The following is a 16,379-nucleotide window of genomic DNA, read 5'->3' as shown; positions in this document are numbered from 1 at the left end:
AAAAAAGTGAAACTATAGTAAAGCACATCCTTTCATTTTGTTGTTCATGACAGTAGCTAAGAAATTTAAGTTTTAATATATGTATAGTAAACTGCTACTGTAAAGTGACTAAAACTATAGGAAAATGAGGGAAGTGTAGATTGTGTGTTTTTGTTTGGTGGAGGATTTGGAAGACGATCACATGCTCAGTGAGCAGTAAAGCTGTGGATTTTGACCATAGATAGGGAGAGGCTTTGATAGTGAGAGCCATTGTTGGACAGATCCCATCAGATTGAGGAAGGATAAGCTGCTTGGGGGATGCGGTCGGAGCAAAACTCTTTTGGGTACTGTCATTTTCCCAAAAAGACTATATCCATCATTTCTTTGATGATGGAGTTTTAATTATTAGACGATGAGGAGAAATGGGCCATGTAGAGATAAATGATAGGATAGAAAAGTTGTCTTTGGGGCGTGTATGTGTTTGTGTGCATGCGTGTGTGTTTGTGTGTGTGTTACCACTTTGATCCCTTAAGAAGCGCTCAGATTGTATGTGTCTGGGAAAGAGATTGTTTGTATGCATGTGCTTTCAGCCTTAAAAACACTCTTCCACCATTACCTTTGATAATAAATAGCACATTAGGTAAAATAGAATTACAGAAACGTGTGATGCATCAAGATTTTTCACCATCACTTCCAGTTGTAGTGTTGCATGATACATTACAGTTCTGGAGCTGAAGCACTGCATTGTGTGATTTACATCACAACATGAAACATAGTGATAGTTCAGGCCAAGAACTTAGCTAAAGCTTGCATCAGCTGCTTGTCAGCTGTCTCATTCATGCTTCACCAACAGTGTCTGGTTCATCAGCCATTTGGCTAACAGCTGACTAATAACATCATATCATACGGATGCAGGTTTACAGTGTGGCTCTGTGACCTAAGCACCATTTGTAGCCACAGCTCTCTTCACCATCCTGATCTTCTGATGCACTACACTTCTGGTATCACTGATTCACAAAACTAGTGAGATTTAATGCTTATGTATGTTAAGGGAAAGTAACTCCCTGCAGAATCCTTTCTTTCACATCTAAATGTGTAACTAAACAGTATCATACATGGGACATGTACTGTTTCCTATAAATCATTTGCTGCTTGATGCAGATGTTTTGCACTGTAGCAGTGTTCTTACTTCATTTATTTTGATGATCTCATTCTAGATCAAAACAGACATAAACACAAATTGAATATATGAAAGATCAGGACGAGTCAGTCACACGAATAATTATACACAGGCACACGAATAACAAAAATATTGTTAAGTAGAATGTAACTTTAGAACAGTGTCTCATATGACAAACATGTGCTGGGCATCCAAACTTTTGTAGTTTTCTCTGTGTGTAACCGTCATATGGATTTAATGAAGAGTTGGAACAAACAGATGCTGTCAGTTAACTTTAAAGCTGCTTAAGGGGAAATGAAAGGAGGAAAATTAATGTTAAGAGAGCAAAAGACCCTCAGAGGGTCCCTAACTTCAGTTTGTGTTGCATTTATGCCAGTAGTAAGATGCAAAATACAGAAAACCAGTCTTTCCAGTTCAAATTTAATATGATGAATATTCAAAACTACCACATCTATGATTATTCACGTTAGATTGTATTGTATAGCAATGCGATGATAACAATAAAGTAATAGTGATGTATTGTGTCAGCACCAAATATAGATTATGAAAATTACATAGAGCTTTTAATTGAGATAAGAATCCACAAAATTATTACAGAAATCAAGCAGTATATAGAGAGTGGTGTGTTTACCGTTGAGCTCTTCATCTGTGTTCATAGATGTTTGTCTAATCTCTGCCGGGTACAACAAGACTGATATTATTTGTCTCAAGCGATGCATGGAGCCGTATCATCCTCAAGGTCTGAAGAAGTGAAAATAAAACAACTGAATAATCCACATGTTTTAAAAACTCTCTGTAGGACACCCTGGCCTTCCCTTTATCAGCCCTTTGAGTTTTAACCTGCAGGTCAAAGTGAGCAGAACCTTAAGTGCAGCTGAAGCTTTTACGTTTTGTAGCTGGAGATATGTGTGTCTCCCTCTTGTCTGTCCCTCTCCCCCTCTGCGGGTTCCCATTTCAGATCTGGCTGCCTCGTCTTTGTCTGTCTGGGCCCGTATCTCTGTCCCTGTCACTATTCACTCTTGCCCCATCTATCTGTGTCTCTTTCCATCTTCTCATCAGCACCCGTATTGTCTTGCTTTCCATCTCTTTGTATCAGCCTCTCTGTTGCCTTTTTCTTTGCCTTCCTCCTGTGCTCTTTTTTTTTTTTTTTTGTGTGCCCTGAATCTTCACTAGCGGCCCCCTTTTTTTTCTCAGTGTCCCCGTCTGAGTGGCCCTATTGCTCTGTCTCTGTAGAACAGTGTGCCGGCTGTTAGCGGTGCCCCAACGTCATGGCACATGGCTGCAGCATCCTGGCTATAAATAACTTGGTCTCGCAGTGTTCGGTCCAAGACAGGACCGAGATGCCAGAGGGAGTGCAATCTGCCGTCTCCCTCCAGAGACGCTCGGAGGGGATGGCGCGGGGAAGACAGCTTACCACGCACTACCTTAGCCACCAAGACCTTCATTGTACTTGGTGAATAAAGTGATCGTGAATTTAATTATTTTTCAAGACAAGAGCGAATGTCTGGTCAGGAAGCAGTTCAAGTACTAAAGACAAATTAAGGTTCTAAATATTAAGTGGAAAATAGCCGACAATTCTTCTTGAATTTCCATGAGGCTGTGGTGGAGAGGAGGGTCACTGAGGTTAAACCCATTTCAATGAACACTGTTGATGGTTTGACACTGTTTTCATCGTGTACTGTGTAGTTTGTGTGAGTCCTCTCTTTCTGTTTGTGACATATTTGAGAATGTGAGGTGTTGGTGACTTTTAAAGCTTTGATTAATGACAGGAACAAATCATTGGGTCCGTTATCTTTTTGGTCACAATACTTCTTCCAGTAAGGTTTTGCGGTATGCAAGACGGCATGCTTTTCCAGTCATTCTGACCCACAGTCCTCTGTGCAGTTATGTTACAGTGTCTCACACCAATATCAACAAGCTTGTGCCACCAAAAGTGCACAGACAGATGACCGCTCGTTTCGCGTTACAGACTACTACGGCCAAAGTTTAAAGTGCAATGTTATGACAAAGTAGTATGTTCCAAATGTATGCATTAAACAGTATGTATTTTGTAAGTGCAACTGTAGTATGTACTCAAAGTAAAAAGTATGTCATTTGGAACGCAGCCATTCTTTTACATCTCTGTCAAGTGGCTGTACATTTCACAGTGTAGGGATTCAGTTTTAGATTAGTGCTACGAAGGATTTATGTCACTTTCACAACTCCTCTTTGTATGGTGTTAACCGCACAAAGAAGAGTGGCACATTGTTTCCTTGTAGTTGTAGCTGTTATGTTTCAATCCCTTGTTTACCAAAGAACGTACAGCCCATCACAACTTTAACTCATTGTCACTTTAATGATTACACTTACATAGTTGATGATAAATGCATTACCATGGTTACCAAAGGAACTTTCTTAAATATATGTGTGTTTCTGTTTACTGTATATAATAGAGGTTAATTTTAAGGGTTTATTAGTAATTTGGTTTTCTATTGATGCAAAAATATAAAGTACACATATTATATTATAGATTGATAGATATAGATTTTTTGTCTCATATCTTTGTTTCGGAGTTTGAGACATTAAGTGACATATAATAATAATAATAATAATCAGAATAATAATTTGTTTTTAACAGAAGTACACACCAAGAACAAACAATTTTTTTCTGAGTAGGAACAAATTTTATAGTGTGAAAATGAACTTTTCCTTATCTGCAATACTTGTCAGTATCAGGTGGCATATCAGCCTGGATGATTTAAAGGCCTTACTCTAATTACTAACATAAAGTCCTGTAGTTGGTTCATTTTGCTGCAACAAAGGTCACTTGTTACCAGAGCAAGATTGTGATTTTCTGTCATGATCCAGTTGTTTAGTCACAGTTTGACTGACAGCAGCTAAAGGTTGCTAGTTGCACCAGAATCATATTATTGTGTCAACACTAAGACAATGATGAATAGTCCTATGCTTTTTTTTTTTTTTTGTAATTGCTGATTACATGATTAACTGTTGTGTGTATCACATATAATCATGTTACATTTTCATATTCACCATGTAATAAAAAGCAGTTTTTGTATGTGGATAAGTTTTGCACAGGCAACAGTTTAATTACAAACTACAAAGTCATTCACATCTCTGTAAGAATCAACACAGCCAAGTTTTTTTTTGTTTTGTTTTTTTATTTAGTCTTTCCTACAGTCCAACGTATCTGCACCAGGAACATAAACAGATACTACAGCTGAAGCTAGCCAATTACAGGATTTGTACTTTTCCTTTTGCCCATTTAAGTTTAGTTGTAGGTCTCTTATGCGCGTTTGTATTTATGAAGTGACACAATTAGTTGTAATTGTAGCAGAAGCACAGGAGTAAGTGTTTCTTACCTTATTCATGGGTATTGCATTAAATGTCTGCAGTCAGGACCTCAAATATGTAGGTGAGAGACTTCAGAAGTGTTGTTTTAAAGGAAACAGCTGCAGAAGGTGTGAATGGAACAATCACATTGTAAACATGAATTGACCAACGGCAGATGTTGTTTGTAATTAATTTTCAAATGTCAACTGGAAATCAATGAGCCTGTCAATGACCTCGGAGAACGAGAGCCGGTAAATTGTGCCAAGAGCTGGACGCTGCCCTTTCTCCACTGTTTGTTATGAGGATTCCTTTGTTTGGGTGATTGGCCCTGTATCCGGGCCTGTGAACTCACAGACAGATGCTTCTCAATGGAGTCATGATGCCCTCAGCTAGCTGTCACCTAAATGGCATCACATTGTTTCTACCGTTCAGTGCTTTGAGGCAAAAAAAAAAAAGCTGCAGAGTTTTGGAACGTTTCTTCTTATTCTTAAGTTCAAGGTTGAGATGTCATCATATGTCAGTGTAGCGAAAAACTGATTGAGATGTTCCAGTTTGTGTTCTTCCCACCGCCATATGGAACATATAGAATTGCACATATTGTGAATGCACAGTCCATTAGGTATGATTATATTTCCCCGCATTTTTGACTGTGGGCGGTTTTGGAGATGACAAGCATCCCCTCCGCTCCTGGCAGATATCCTCTACTTTGAGCTTTCTGCTTGTGTGTCTTTCTACTCTTAAACAACAAATTAATAGATAAAGAAAATGTAATTCATATCAAAAGTCTGCCTGTTCTTAAAAGTTGATAGCCTACAAAAGGGTTACTCTGACACAACGAACCTCTCTTCTGGCTTGTTCATAATGCTCTTTCTCATGTGCTTTATTTCAGTCCAATCTAAAAGTAGAAGTGTTTGTGTTTCTTCCAGGCGACAGTAACCCCAAGGAGAGCAGTCCCTTCATCAACAGCAGTGATGCTGCTGCAGAGAAGAGCCAGCAGTATGACGGCAAGAACATGGCCTTGTTTGAGGTACAATACAATATTCTGCACACATGCACACACTGATTTGTTAACATACACAAAATCAGGTTTGGAAGTAAAAAGCAGGATACACTCGTTCTCACAATTCAATGATTGAATAGGGGCTCTGACATCGATTAATGAGGGTAATTACTGTGTGAAGGGCATGTGGGAACCTCAGGTTAATGCAAGCAAATCTCACACTGCTACAGGAAAGAACGTCAACAAGGCAATTTGCCTCAGCTCTGCACAAATGTATTTACATTATGTTCTCAGTGGGATTTCTAGATTGAAGAAGGAAAAAGAAAAACATTTTATTGCGTGAGCAATTTTGGGTTCCAGCTCAGTTGGAATTCACAGAAGGAGTATAATGTACTTGAACTAGTCACAACTTTGTAGGCAAACACTCACCAAGTACACCAGTGATGTTGCACAGTCCATGTGGCTGGCTGAAAGGGTTAATAACAATGCAGGTGATGCTGACAGCAGCCGTTCTGTCTGTCTGTGTCTCTGCAGGAGGAGATGGACACCAGCCCCATGGTGTCGTCACTTCTCAGCAGCCTGGCCAACTACTCCAACCTGCCCCAAGGTAGCAAGGAGCACGAGGAGGCCGAAAACAACGAGGCTGAGTCATCACGCAAGAAACCCGTCAAGGTAATTAACACAATTGACCATAAGTTTATATACACTTGTAAAGACCATGTAAATCATGGCAGTCTTGAGTTTTCAATGATAACGATACAATCCCTTAAACGTGTCTTTGTCGCTGAAGAACAATCATGCATTTTGGTTCTTTCATAGATTTACTATAGGTCTTCTGGAAACACAACAAAATGTTCTGGGTCAAAAATATACATGCACCAATGTGAATCATCAGTTTTGGTGATGTAGAAAGTTGTGCTAAAATTGTCTTAGTGGCATGGATTCTTAACTTCTTGTAAGTGATTACAGTTGACTACAGCTGCTGACTCCTCTGAGCCACACAGCACTACAATGGGAAAGTCTAAGGAGCTCAGCACAGATCTGAAAGAGCAACTCATTGGCCTGAACAAGTCAAGCAAGTCACTCGGAGCCATTTCAAAGCAGCTACAAAAACAAAAAACAACTGTTAGTATAGTAATTAGTACAGTTGTGTCACTGCCACAATCAGAAAGAAACACACGCTATCACCTGCTGCTGAGAGACAATTGGTCAGGATGGTCAAGAGTCATCCAAGAATCTCAGAAAAGCAGGTCAGCAATGAATTAGAAGCTGCAGGAACACAGGTGTCAGAGTCCACAGTCAAGTGTGTTTTTCATGATTGTTTTTGTGACAAACAATCATGGGTTTTTAAAATTCAGTCATAGAAAACTGAAAGTTATAGGAGTCATCGGACTCTCAGTACTGCAATCATATCTTTACAAATGCATGTAAACTTTTGTTCATGACTCTCTCTATATATATATATAGCTGCTCTGTGAAAATTACACATGTACATTTTTCAAATTTATTACAGTGTCTTATACTAAATGCAAAAGGATAAACTAATGTCTAAAGACAACGCTTGTGTTTTCCAGGATGCATAATAATGCTGAAACTTGCTGAGGTGTGCATCACTTTGTAAAAGTGTTTGAATGTGCTTAAAAGCAGCTTACAGTTATGGGATGTGTGTTCTGCGGCTTATCAGAAGAATTTAATGTTGCTGCCGCACCACTGTGATCCAGCACAGACTAATGATGTTAGTGGCTACAATATGAATAATAATATTGAGATGATCGTTTAAGCTGTCTGCGCAAAAAGGCCACAGTTTTTAGCTATGAAAAATGATGCCCTCTAAAGCAAATTACTGAAGTCAACTTATACCAATCTGCCTGTTCAGTATGATGTAGTATGTGTGGAAAAATCACTTTCCGTTGCATTTACATTCGCAGCAGGAATATTTTTTTTTCATTTCACTCCCTGAGACCAGAGAGGGCTGTTACTGTATCCTTGTTTCCAGTGGATGGTCATTAAGTGTTACCTTATATAGATTTGTACTTTACATAAGACCATGTAATGAATCCCTAATAGCATTGTTTTTGATTGTTTTGTTAACACATTCACTGGAGAGCCAGAAAAACTCCACCAGTTTAGAACTTGTCAATCATTCTCTGTTGATATTATAAATCCCCTGTTCGTGTTACTGGATTGCATCTTAAATGCCACTCACTAATGAGTTCCTTCCACATCATCCCCTGGTATTTTCTGCTGTTGGGTGTTGAGATGCCAGCAGGAAGGAGTTTACTTTTCAGGCTTTTTTCTCCACACTTGATCGACAGACAGGCAGCTACATTATTAATCCTGTGGGAAATTGTGGTTTTAGCGGCACAGTGAAATGTGACATAACAGGGCTGAAATGGGGAGAAAAAAAAAGACCCCCAAAAAATGGGTGATAATAGAAATAGTGAGGGAAGTTATGCAAAATTATTGTGACAGGCTGCTAGAAAAGAGACTGATCCACATGTTAACATGTTTCAGGCTGACTTTTGAAAGTCTGTGACTTCAGAGTCAGGCCGTGTGAGGAAAAACACAGTTTTGACATTGAGAAGCTACAGCAGTGACGGGTTGACAGCTTCTCTATGACACTTGACCCCGTCTGTCTTTCCAGGTGTCCAATCAGCCTGATGATTCCCTCCCCTATACTAGTACATTTGCTTTTCACCTCACATGTGTCATTCTTCCACTTCTTTCCTCTTCTCCTGTCCTATTTCACCGTCACTCAGGTATTCTTCTTTTTCACCTTGAAGCAAATCACTGATGATGACCTGGGATGTCAGTGTTTCCGATACAGGGTCTGTTTTTTACTCCAGATGAGTCCAGATGACATGCAGTAAAATATCCATGAAAAAAAAGATTTTAAACTAAAAATTGAAATGAGATTTACAGGTACAACAGAACTAAGGCTAATCATGTAGATTTCTGCATTATACAAATGTAGTGGCAAAAACAGCCTGAATGAACAAGATCTTAAAATTCACAAAATACAAGAATTAAATCATTTATGGCAACGAAATTCTGACCAGAAGAATTCAGAGATTTCAGCCACATCTCATCAGTTGATGCAGTTTGTCACTGAGATGGTTTAGTTGTTCAGAGGTTATCACATGGCCAAAGTACTGAATTGACAAACATGGTTCCATGTAATGTATTATAATGACTTTTGTGCTACCATTTGATTTGAGTCCAATGTCTTAACAACTATTGACTGATCACCAGGAAATTTGGTGCAGACATCCTTAAACTTTTCATCTCACTCCATCGAGTCAAAATTTACACGTGTCCAGTATTTTCCACATAGTATTTCAGTTTAACAGACAAAACAAAGCATCAACATGTTAGCACTGCAACTGTGGACATGTTAACATGAGCATTTAAGCCAAAGTACAGCCCATAACATGATATCATAGCATGGTAGAATTTGAGATTTTCAAGGTAAGTGCACCCAGTGAGCAAGAACATTTTGATATTATACTTTGCTTCTGGTGCTATCCAGCCATGCAGATAATTTAGGTTTTATTTGCGCAGATTTTTTGATATCTATCTGAGATTCCTGCCTCCGGCTCAACACAATTCAAATTACTTTTGAGACCATCAACAGCATCCTCTTTCAAGAGACAATTTTTTTTGTTTATTAAGATAATCCACAGACCACACTGTGGACAGTTTTCGCTGGAACTGCTTTCTCCCTTATGAATTGTTCCCATGAAAATAACTGACAGCGAGCTCTGTTTACGATCAAGAGTAATGGGAAATCTGTTTCTGAAAACAAATGTAATCAGGGTGGACTAGCATTCAAACTGGGTTTTAAGCTACTTTCTATTAGGTGCTGATTGTTAGAAAATGATGTAGGTAGCAGGTTTAGACAACAATAGTGTACACTTGGGAGTTGTGCATTTTGTCAGCATGTTTGCACTGGGGAGCTGTTTGCCACTAGCACATTACCCCATCATCCCAGACCTCCCAGTTGTCCCAGATGTAAGGTGTATTTGTCCAGCTCCCCTCAGCTCAGCTAATACTGGGAGCAGACCTAATCTCCCCCTGTCACCCCAACCTCTTCAATACTTTAATTAGTCTGTACGCTACACCAGGCTGCTGCTTCTCCAATCAGCAGCCCATTCCACAGGCAATCTCTCCATCGCCGTGAGAGGCTTTTCATTAAGGCAGCCTGTGGCGTTTTATCGCTCACACAGCGACCCCTCTCTTTCTCCCCCCCCTCTCTCTCTCTCGCCCTCCTCCATATCGCCTTTCCTCTCTATTTCTTACTCCGCTCCCCCTTCCTCGCCCTCCATCTCCTTCATCATCGCTCCCTCAAGTGAGGGAGTGAGTGAGCTGTAAGAGAACGAGACCGAGGCAGCAGGCTTTCTTTGTCGCAGTGTGAAAGCCAAGATTAGAGATCTGGTTGGCGTGTGACAGGAGGGAGCAGACTGGAGGTCACACAGGTTAAGATGGAAACCAGTCGCAGCTAATCTGCCAGAGATTTTATGTTCTCTTACTTTACCTGTTTATTATAGGAAGGCAAGGCATGTTTATTTGCATATGGGCATTTCATAATGTGCACATTAAGCAAATGCATGCATCAAGACAACATTTAAAGCTGCTTTAATTAATCAAGAGAAAATCTTGTCATATATAAATGTATTTTCTAGGGACAGGATTGAAACAGTACATAAATAGTTGCCTTACATGTGATAAAGACATTCAAACCATGGGGACAGTTTTCTATTTAGACCTGACTTGGCTAAAGTTTGCATTCATTCCAGATCATCAAGGCGTTTGTGTGCAGCATCGTGACTATATGCACTGTTGCTCTGTTTGGTTTCTAAAGATCTGATTTGTATGTTTTATATCTGTAATAATCAGAAATGCCTTTTGGCTCTGACTCACAGTGATTTGTAAAGCACTTTAAAACCTGTTCCACAAGTAAATGAAAGCCAGTGTAAAGATTTATAAACAGGAGTAATATCTTCATTTCTCATGGTTCTTATTAGAAATCTGACAGCAGCGTCCGAATGTGCTGCACTGATCTAATGATCTTTGTGCAAAGACAAACGGAGGGACCTTTGCAGTCGTGCACCTTGCTAGAGAACAAGGCAAAAATTAGCCGCTCTAAATCTCAAAGTCTGGACAAGAGACCGTTAATTCTTGCTATTTGTTTTACATGACAAGAGCCTGAATTAGTTATAATCTGTCTGTGAAAATGCCAAGAAATTCTAACTTGGCCTTTGGCCTTTATAGTTCGTAAATCAAGCTAAGCACAATGTTGGAGTCTTTTTCATTGCCAGACACAATAATATATGTCTGTATTTACTTTATTTGTTATTATACATTTAATTCCATCCACTAGCTGTGTGCAAATTTGCAGCCTATTGGAACTGAAGGCCCATTCGCAGTAGCTTTTTATAGTCTGCTCCTTCAATGAAAGCGAAGAGAACATGTGCAGCAGCATTTCCTTTATAATATCTTGAATATCAACAAAACAAACACAATGCAAACGATGAACCTCTTCACTTTTCTTCAGGTGATTTTCTAAATGAGCGCTCTTGCCAAGAATTACAGAAACGTTTCTCCGTACGTTCTCCGTGTCTGCTTTATGTGGCATAATGTTCCCTCACATAAACATTGTTTCCCTTCTGGGTGCTTTATGATCCCTGCTCTTAGCTCCATCCTCACCCTCTCCTCCCCCCCCTCATGATTCCAGGGTATCACATCAGTATTCCCATCGGCTGCCTTCTGACGGATGTATCCTGATTAATGTCAATTCATGTTATTTATTACTGCAGCATGCACGTGTTCGCAGCGGAGCCAAATAGAAATTTCACAGCTCGCGTATTGTTCACTTAGCTGATGCAGCAGGCTGACGGGCTGAGCAGAAGGTTTGTTCCATACTGTAGTTCTCCAGCTACTATTTTATAATTACTTTTATCTTTTATTAACCTTCAGATTTGGTTTGAATTCACAAATTAATTATTTAGTCTCTGAAATGTCCAAAAATAGTGAGAAAAAAAAGCCAAATCCAAGTCTTTATTTTCTCCAAACACAAGTCCAAAAACTAAAGATATTCACTTTATAATTATATTTGGTACAGAAAGGCTTTTCATCTGCAAGGCTGTCATCATCTAATAACTTAAACAGTAAGCTGATTTTAGAACAGCTGCCAACTATTTTTCTGTCACTCGGTTTATGGATTAGTTGACGAATTGTTTCAACGCTGCAAAAAGGGCAATTCAAGACATTATTTCAGGTTGTTAAATCCTTTCTAAGACATAGTAAATATCACCGAGCTGGCAATTGCACTAAATTATCAAACCTACGTCCAGACCAATAAATTAGTAAATGGATTTAGAGTCAAATAATCCAGTTTTAAGAGCGTCTTCACTGTCATTTAATCATTTCTAAAGTCCTGATGTTTTTAGGTCAGGTGGTGTTTTGTAACTGGCTGCCCGATTTTCATGTAAATTCAAGTAATATTAAGCTACCTTGTTGGCAGAGGTTTTGTTTGACATTGTCAAATGAGTCTAAATTAAACATTTTATTGTTCTCATTATGCTAGTACGTTTTTGTAGTGCAGAGTGCATTTTCAACTCACCTGTCCTCTTTTCTGTTCCTGTTGACCTGAATTTGAGAACACAAGAGATGCAGTGTAGCAACTTTTTTTTTTCTTTTTCAGCAGAACATGTGCATTAGTGGCTGAAGAGTCTTTCCGCCTTGAATCTAAACAGAGATTTCACAACTGGCGGTAACACATGAGGCTTTGCGGAGTCTTTTAGCCTAGAATATTCTAGTAACACATGTAGACGCTATTTTGAGACGGTGAGCCCCCTGCACCACAGAGGACATTTGGCAACAGCATTCAGTGTTTTACAGATAACCATCGGCTTTTACACGCACGTGCATACGCGCGCACGCACCCAGCTGACCGCAGAGTGACTGGTTCATCCACAGCCGGTCAGGAAAGCTGATGTTCGCTGGCCTCTCCTCTTGCTGTCTGTTTAATAATTCAGCACACCTGAGCAGAAACACATTTGCCCTATCAGCTCCTGTTTGGCCAGCAGAGCGTGGCGATGGCGTTACAAGCTCCCAGTCTGCCTCCCTCTCTGTTGTTAGGCCCTCGCTCGCTCCACTTCTCGCCTCTGCCAGTAATGAAAGTAATGAAACAGTAAGTGCGGCTCCCTCGTCTCTCCTCTCCTCTCTGTTACTTTCACCTCCGCTTCCCTCTCCTGACTTTTCTTTACCAAAGCAGATATAGCAACTAAGCCCATATGTTACATATAATGTGCTGCTTTGATGTATTATCAAACTGATGAATTAATCATCATTTGCATCGATTCCATTGATCTGCAGCAGGATGTGGAAACACTGAACAATTTCACAGTCTCACACTCAACGATGTGATCCCACAGTAATATTTTTATCAGCAGACCTAAAAAAAAAAAAAAAAAAGGCTGCAGCTCAAACAAGGAAGCAATGATCATTTGAGGAACATGCTGTGGATACTGGTCCTGCTCGTGAGCATAGAAAACCTGTAAGAAGTGATTTAGAAGATGACGCTAGTTTTTGTTAGCCTAAGCAAGTTGGCAGGTTGTCCCAGACCCTGAGGGCCTGGACGCCTCCTTTTCTCTCTCCTGCAACCCTAGTCAGATGTAGTATGATGTCTCCCCCTACTCCTCTGCCCTTTTTCTCTTTCATTTCCATTTTCCCCTGTAGCTAGCCAAGGATATGGAGCTGCTTTCACCTTCCCTTTTTAACTCTACACTTCCCCAAACTCCAGAGAGAATTTGCTGGCCTCAGCAGCTCAGGAGGTATGAGGGGGTTGAAATGAAACCATGCCTGTAACTAGGAAAAGGAAAATGATCATCAATACGGTATACAACATATAATGTATTGTGTGGATTTGAATTTATACTTTTAAAAATTGGATATGCAGCATTTAAACAACAAAATATGTATTTGTCAGCATCCAAAAATGACACATACGACCCCTGTGGTTCAGGATTGGTTAAGTTTAGACAACTAGAACAATTCTGTTATGCATAATAATAACAGTGTTTACTGTTGGTAGACAGAAGACTAACTGTGGATGCAAATTAAGTCCACGTGGACATTTCAACACTTAACAATTTGTTCACATTCCAGTTTAAACCAACATAGATAATTTTGCTTTTGTAAGCTATCAAAACCCTTATTGTTCCCAAAACCCCACTGTATGTCCCCTATTCACAATCTTTTACCTGAAATCTTAACATACTGTAGTTGCCCTGCACAGATACAATAGCCGAGATGTCACTTTTTTTTTTTTTACATCCGCTCTGTAGCCCTAATATACTACTTGAAATTACAATAACATCATTTCTCTATTTTCATAAAAACATTGTCTGGCATAACACCTCAGAGTACATGAATGAAGCCGAACTGTTACCATGCCTTAACAGTAGTTTATTTATCATATGTACAGTCTGTTCTTTACCTTTATGACACCATAACAGCCATGCACAGATATCGTAAGAAACAAAAGATTGGATTTTAAAAATATTAGCACTGGATGCATCAGAAAGTTGTCACTAAATTCAATCTAAGGTTCTGCAAAACTATGTTCGAACCACCCATCCACCTAATTTGAGTGTCCTTCCAAAGCCATTCTACATTACAAAGCTACTTAGAGTAATTGCCAGATAAGCATGACAATTGAAAATATTCAAAACTGTTGTTTTTGTGGTTAAAATGTTTTTTAAATTACAAGGGGAAGTCATTTTTTTTAAGAGAAAAAAACATGAAGTCCAGATATATTTTTTTTTCCTTAATGCATCCGCTCGCATTCTGTGAATAAAGTGCTCCTGATGGATGTAAGAGCTAGAAAACAGAAAGAGAGAGGTCCAGTCTGGTGAGGAGCTAGTGGTAAGTGGTAGGGCAGCAGGAGGCGGTGAATCTGAAGTGGGTGCCCTGACAGATGTACTGGAAGATCCTGTTGTGTGTCTCGCACACCTGAGCCATCCATTCGGTGGGCTGACTGCACTTCCCAGGGGGTCAGTAGGCAGCTGTTCATTCCTAGTTCAGTGGTGCCACACTGGCCTACCTGTGGCTCTGCAGCAGTCACTGTTCCCTTCGCTCACGGTGGCTCACTCTCCGGGGAAATCATCACATTGCTTGCTCCCAGCTCCATTAAACAGACACTCATCCTGTGTGAGCATGTGCGTCCTTCAGTGCAGACGCTGGTCGGGATTGCATTCCCCCCCGTCCGCAAATGAACTAATGAAATGGCAATTGAATGAAAATAGAAAAGCGGTACTTTCAATAAACGTCCGGCCTTCTCTCCCAACAGGGTCATTGATTCAATGCATACACAAGCATTCCATCTGTTTCAGACTATTTCTCAATATAAAGCCATTACAAGGCATCCGTTAGTTGACCAGATTTTTTTTGTGTTTTGGTAGCTGTTTACCAAACCCACAGAGGTGTTTTATCATGCTCAGGTTCTCCGACTCGCTGTAAGCCCTCACAGTATCTATTATCTGGACATCTTATGTAACAACCAGGATTTCTAGCAGACAAACAGTGTTTTTCAAAGCCCGCCTATTGTTGAATCTGGATTATTATTTACCACTCAGCTGTGAGCTACCAGCGACTCTCATACAGTGGGCCAACATACAAGGTCTGCTTGATTGTGGTTCTCCATTGTGTGCGGGAGCAGGCGAGGAAAATGACATTTTGCAGTCTGGAGAGGGTTATTGCCTACTTTGGTTTTGTTACTCTCCCGTGGAGTGTTGCGGGACATAAACACCTTTGTGTTGTTGTAATACTGAATAGCATTTACACACCTTTTAGGGCAGATTAGTATAATCTGCATTATTTTCAGTCACTCTGTGCTTTCAACCTGCCTCCCTCTAAGTCTGCAGATGTGTGTGAAAACCATTGGAGGACAAAAATAACACTTTATTCTTCTGCTGCTGTTTAAGCTTTTCTGGCAAACTATTCTACTAAGATTATATCTGTTTTGGATCCCACAGTCAAACCTCAGTCTGCCATTTGAATTTACAAAACCACATACTTTTTCCTTATCTCTTTTTGATAAAATCAACACTCTAGGAAGTTGGTATCACAGCTGCAAATATTTCTCAGACAACTCTTTTTTTTTCTATTTTGCTCTGGAGTTAATACTGCAAAGGATTGGTCCATTTTGGAATCCTTTTTCTTTTTTCTTTTTTTTTTTTCCTTTTTTTTTTTTTAAAGCTTTATCCTCTTGAAGGTCTTCTGTCTGCTATTGTACACTACGGTATGTAAATGCACACAAGTTTCCCTTTAATAACTTACCTGTTATTACAAACTGACCTCAGCCCACATTGTGCAGCGGCAGCAGTTTTAGGTCGAACAACAAAGTGCTGATGGCAGGGTTACCTTTCTGCCTGCAACATCTGAATGCTAATGTATATTACACACCAAGTCCCTGAAGGGCCTGCCAATGGAAACTCAGTCTTTTTAATTACAGCATTGCTACTGGGTGGCAAAGCAAATAACTTTGCTTTTGGGGGGAAAGAGGTGACATTGTCAGTTCTCAAAAGACATGCACTCGTGAGGTTATTCTTGTTTCTTTTTATCCCAATATTGTTTTTCATCTGTTTCAACATTGTCTTTTCAGTTGTTTATTGTAAACATGAATGCGTGTCATTGTAAGCACATCTCCTCGTAGGTTTTAACTGAAATACAGACAATGGTCACACTTTTAAACCTGAATATTAAACCTGGAAGTGATGCTCCACTTCCTATCTGACTGACTGACTTGACATAACAGCATGAATCCAGAGATCATAAATATTCCATCAGAAGTAAACATGACTTTGATAATAAATATGTAGCTTTATA

The 16,379-nt window shown here is 39.7% G+C and overlaps 2 protein-coding genes across 4 annotated transcripts in view; both read left to right on the top strand.

Annotated features, from left to right (window-relative positions):
• Positions 1–16,379, top strand: part of LOC103356200 (adenosine receptor A1-like) — a 711,380-nt gene that overhangs the window by 124,448 nt on the left and 570,553 nt on the right. The gene's annotated exons all lie outside the window — the stretch shown is intronic.
• Positions 1–16,379, top strand: part of slc12a5a (solute carrier family 12 member 5a) — a 163,200-nt gene that overhangs the window by 111,721 nt on the left and 35,100 nt on the right. For all 3 annotated transcript variants that reach the window (XM_008279992.1, XM_008280008.1, XM_008280001.1), the window contains exons 2-3: positions 5,416–5,516; positions 6,024–6,161. In XM_008279992.1, coding sequence (XP_008278214.1) covers positions 5,416–5,516; positions 6,024–6,161 — 239 coding nt within the window. The remainder of the gene's footprint in view (positions 1–5,415; positions 5,517–6,023; positions 6,162–16,379) is intronic.

This window comes from Stegastes partitus, unplaced genomic scaffold (genome assembly GCF_000690725.1).
Source record: "Stegastes partitus isolate 25-593 unplaced genomic scaffold, Stegastes_partitus-1.0.2 Scaffold5, whole genome shotgun sequence".
Taxonomy (NCBI): domain Eukaryota; kingdom Metazoa; phylum Chordata; class Actinopteri; family Pomacentridae; genus Stegastes; species Stegastes partitus.
The sequence above is the reverse complement of the archived record's forward strand: the minus strand, read 5'-3'. Positions and strand labels throughout refer to the sequence as shown.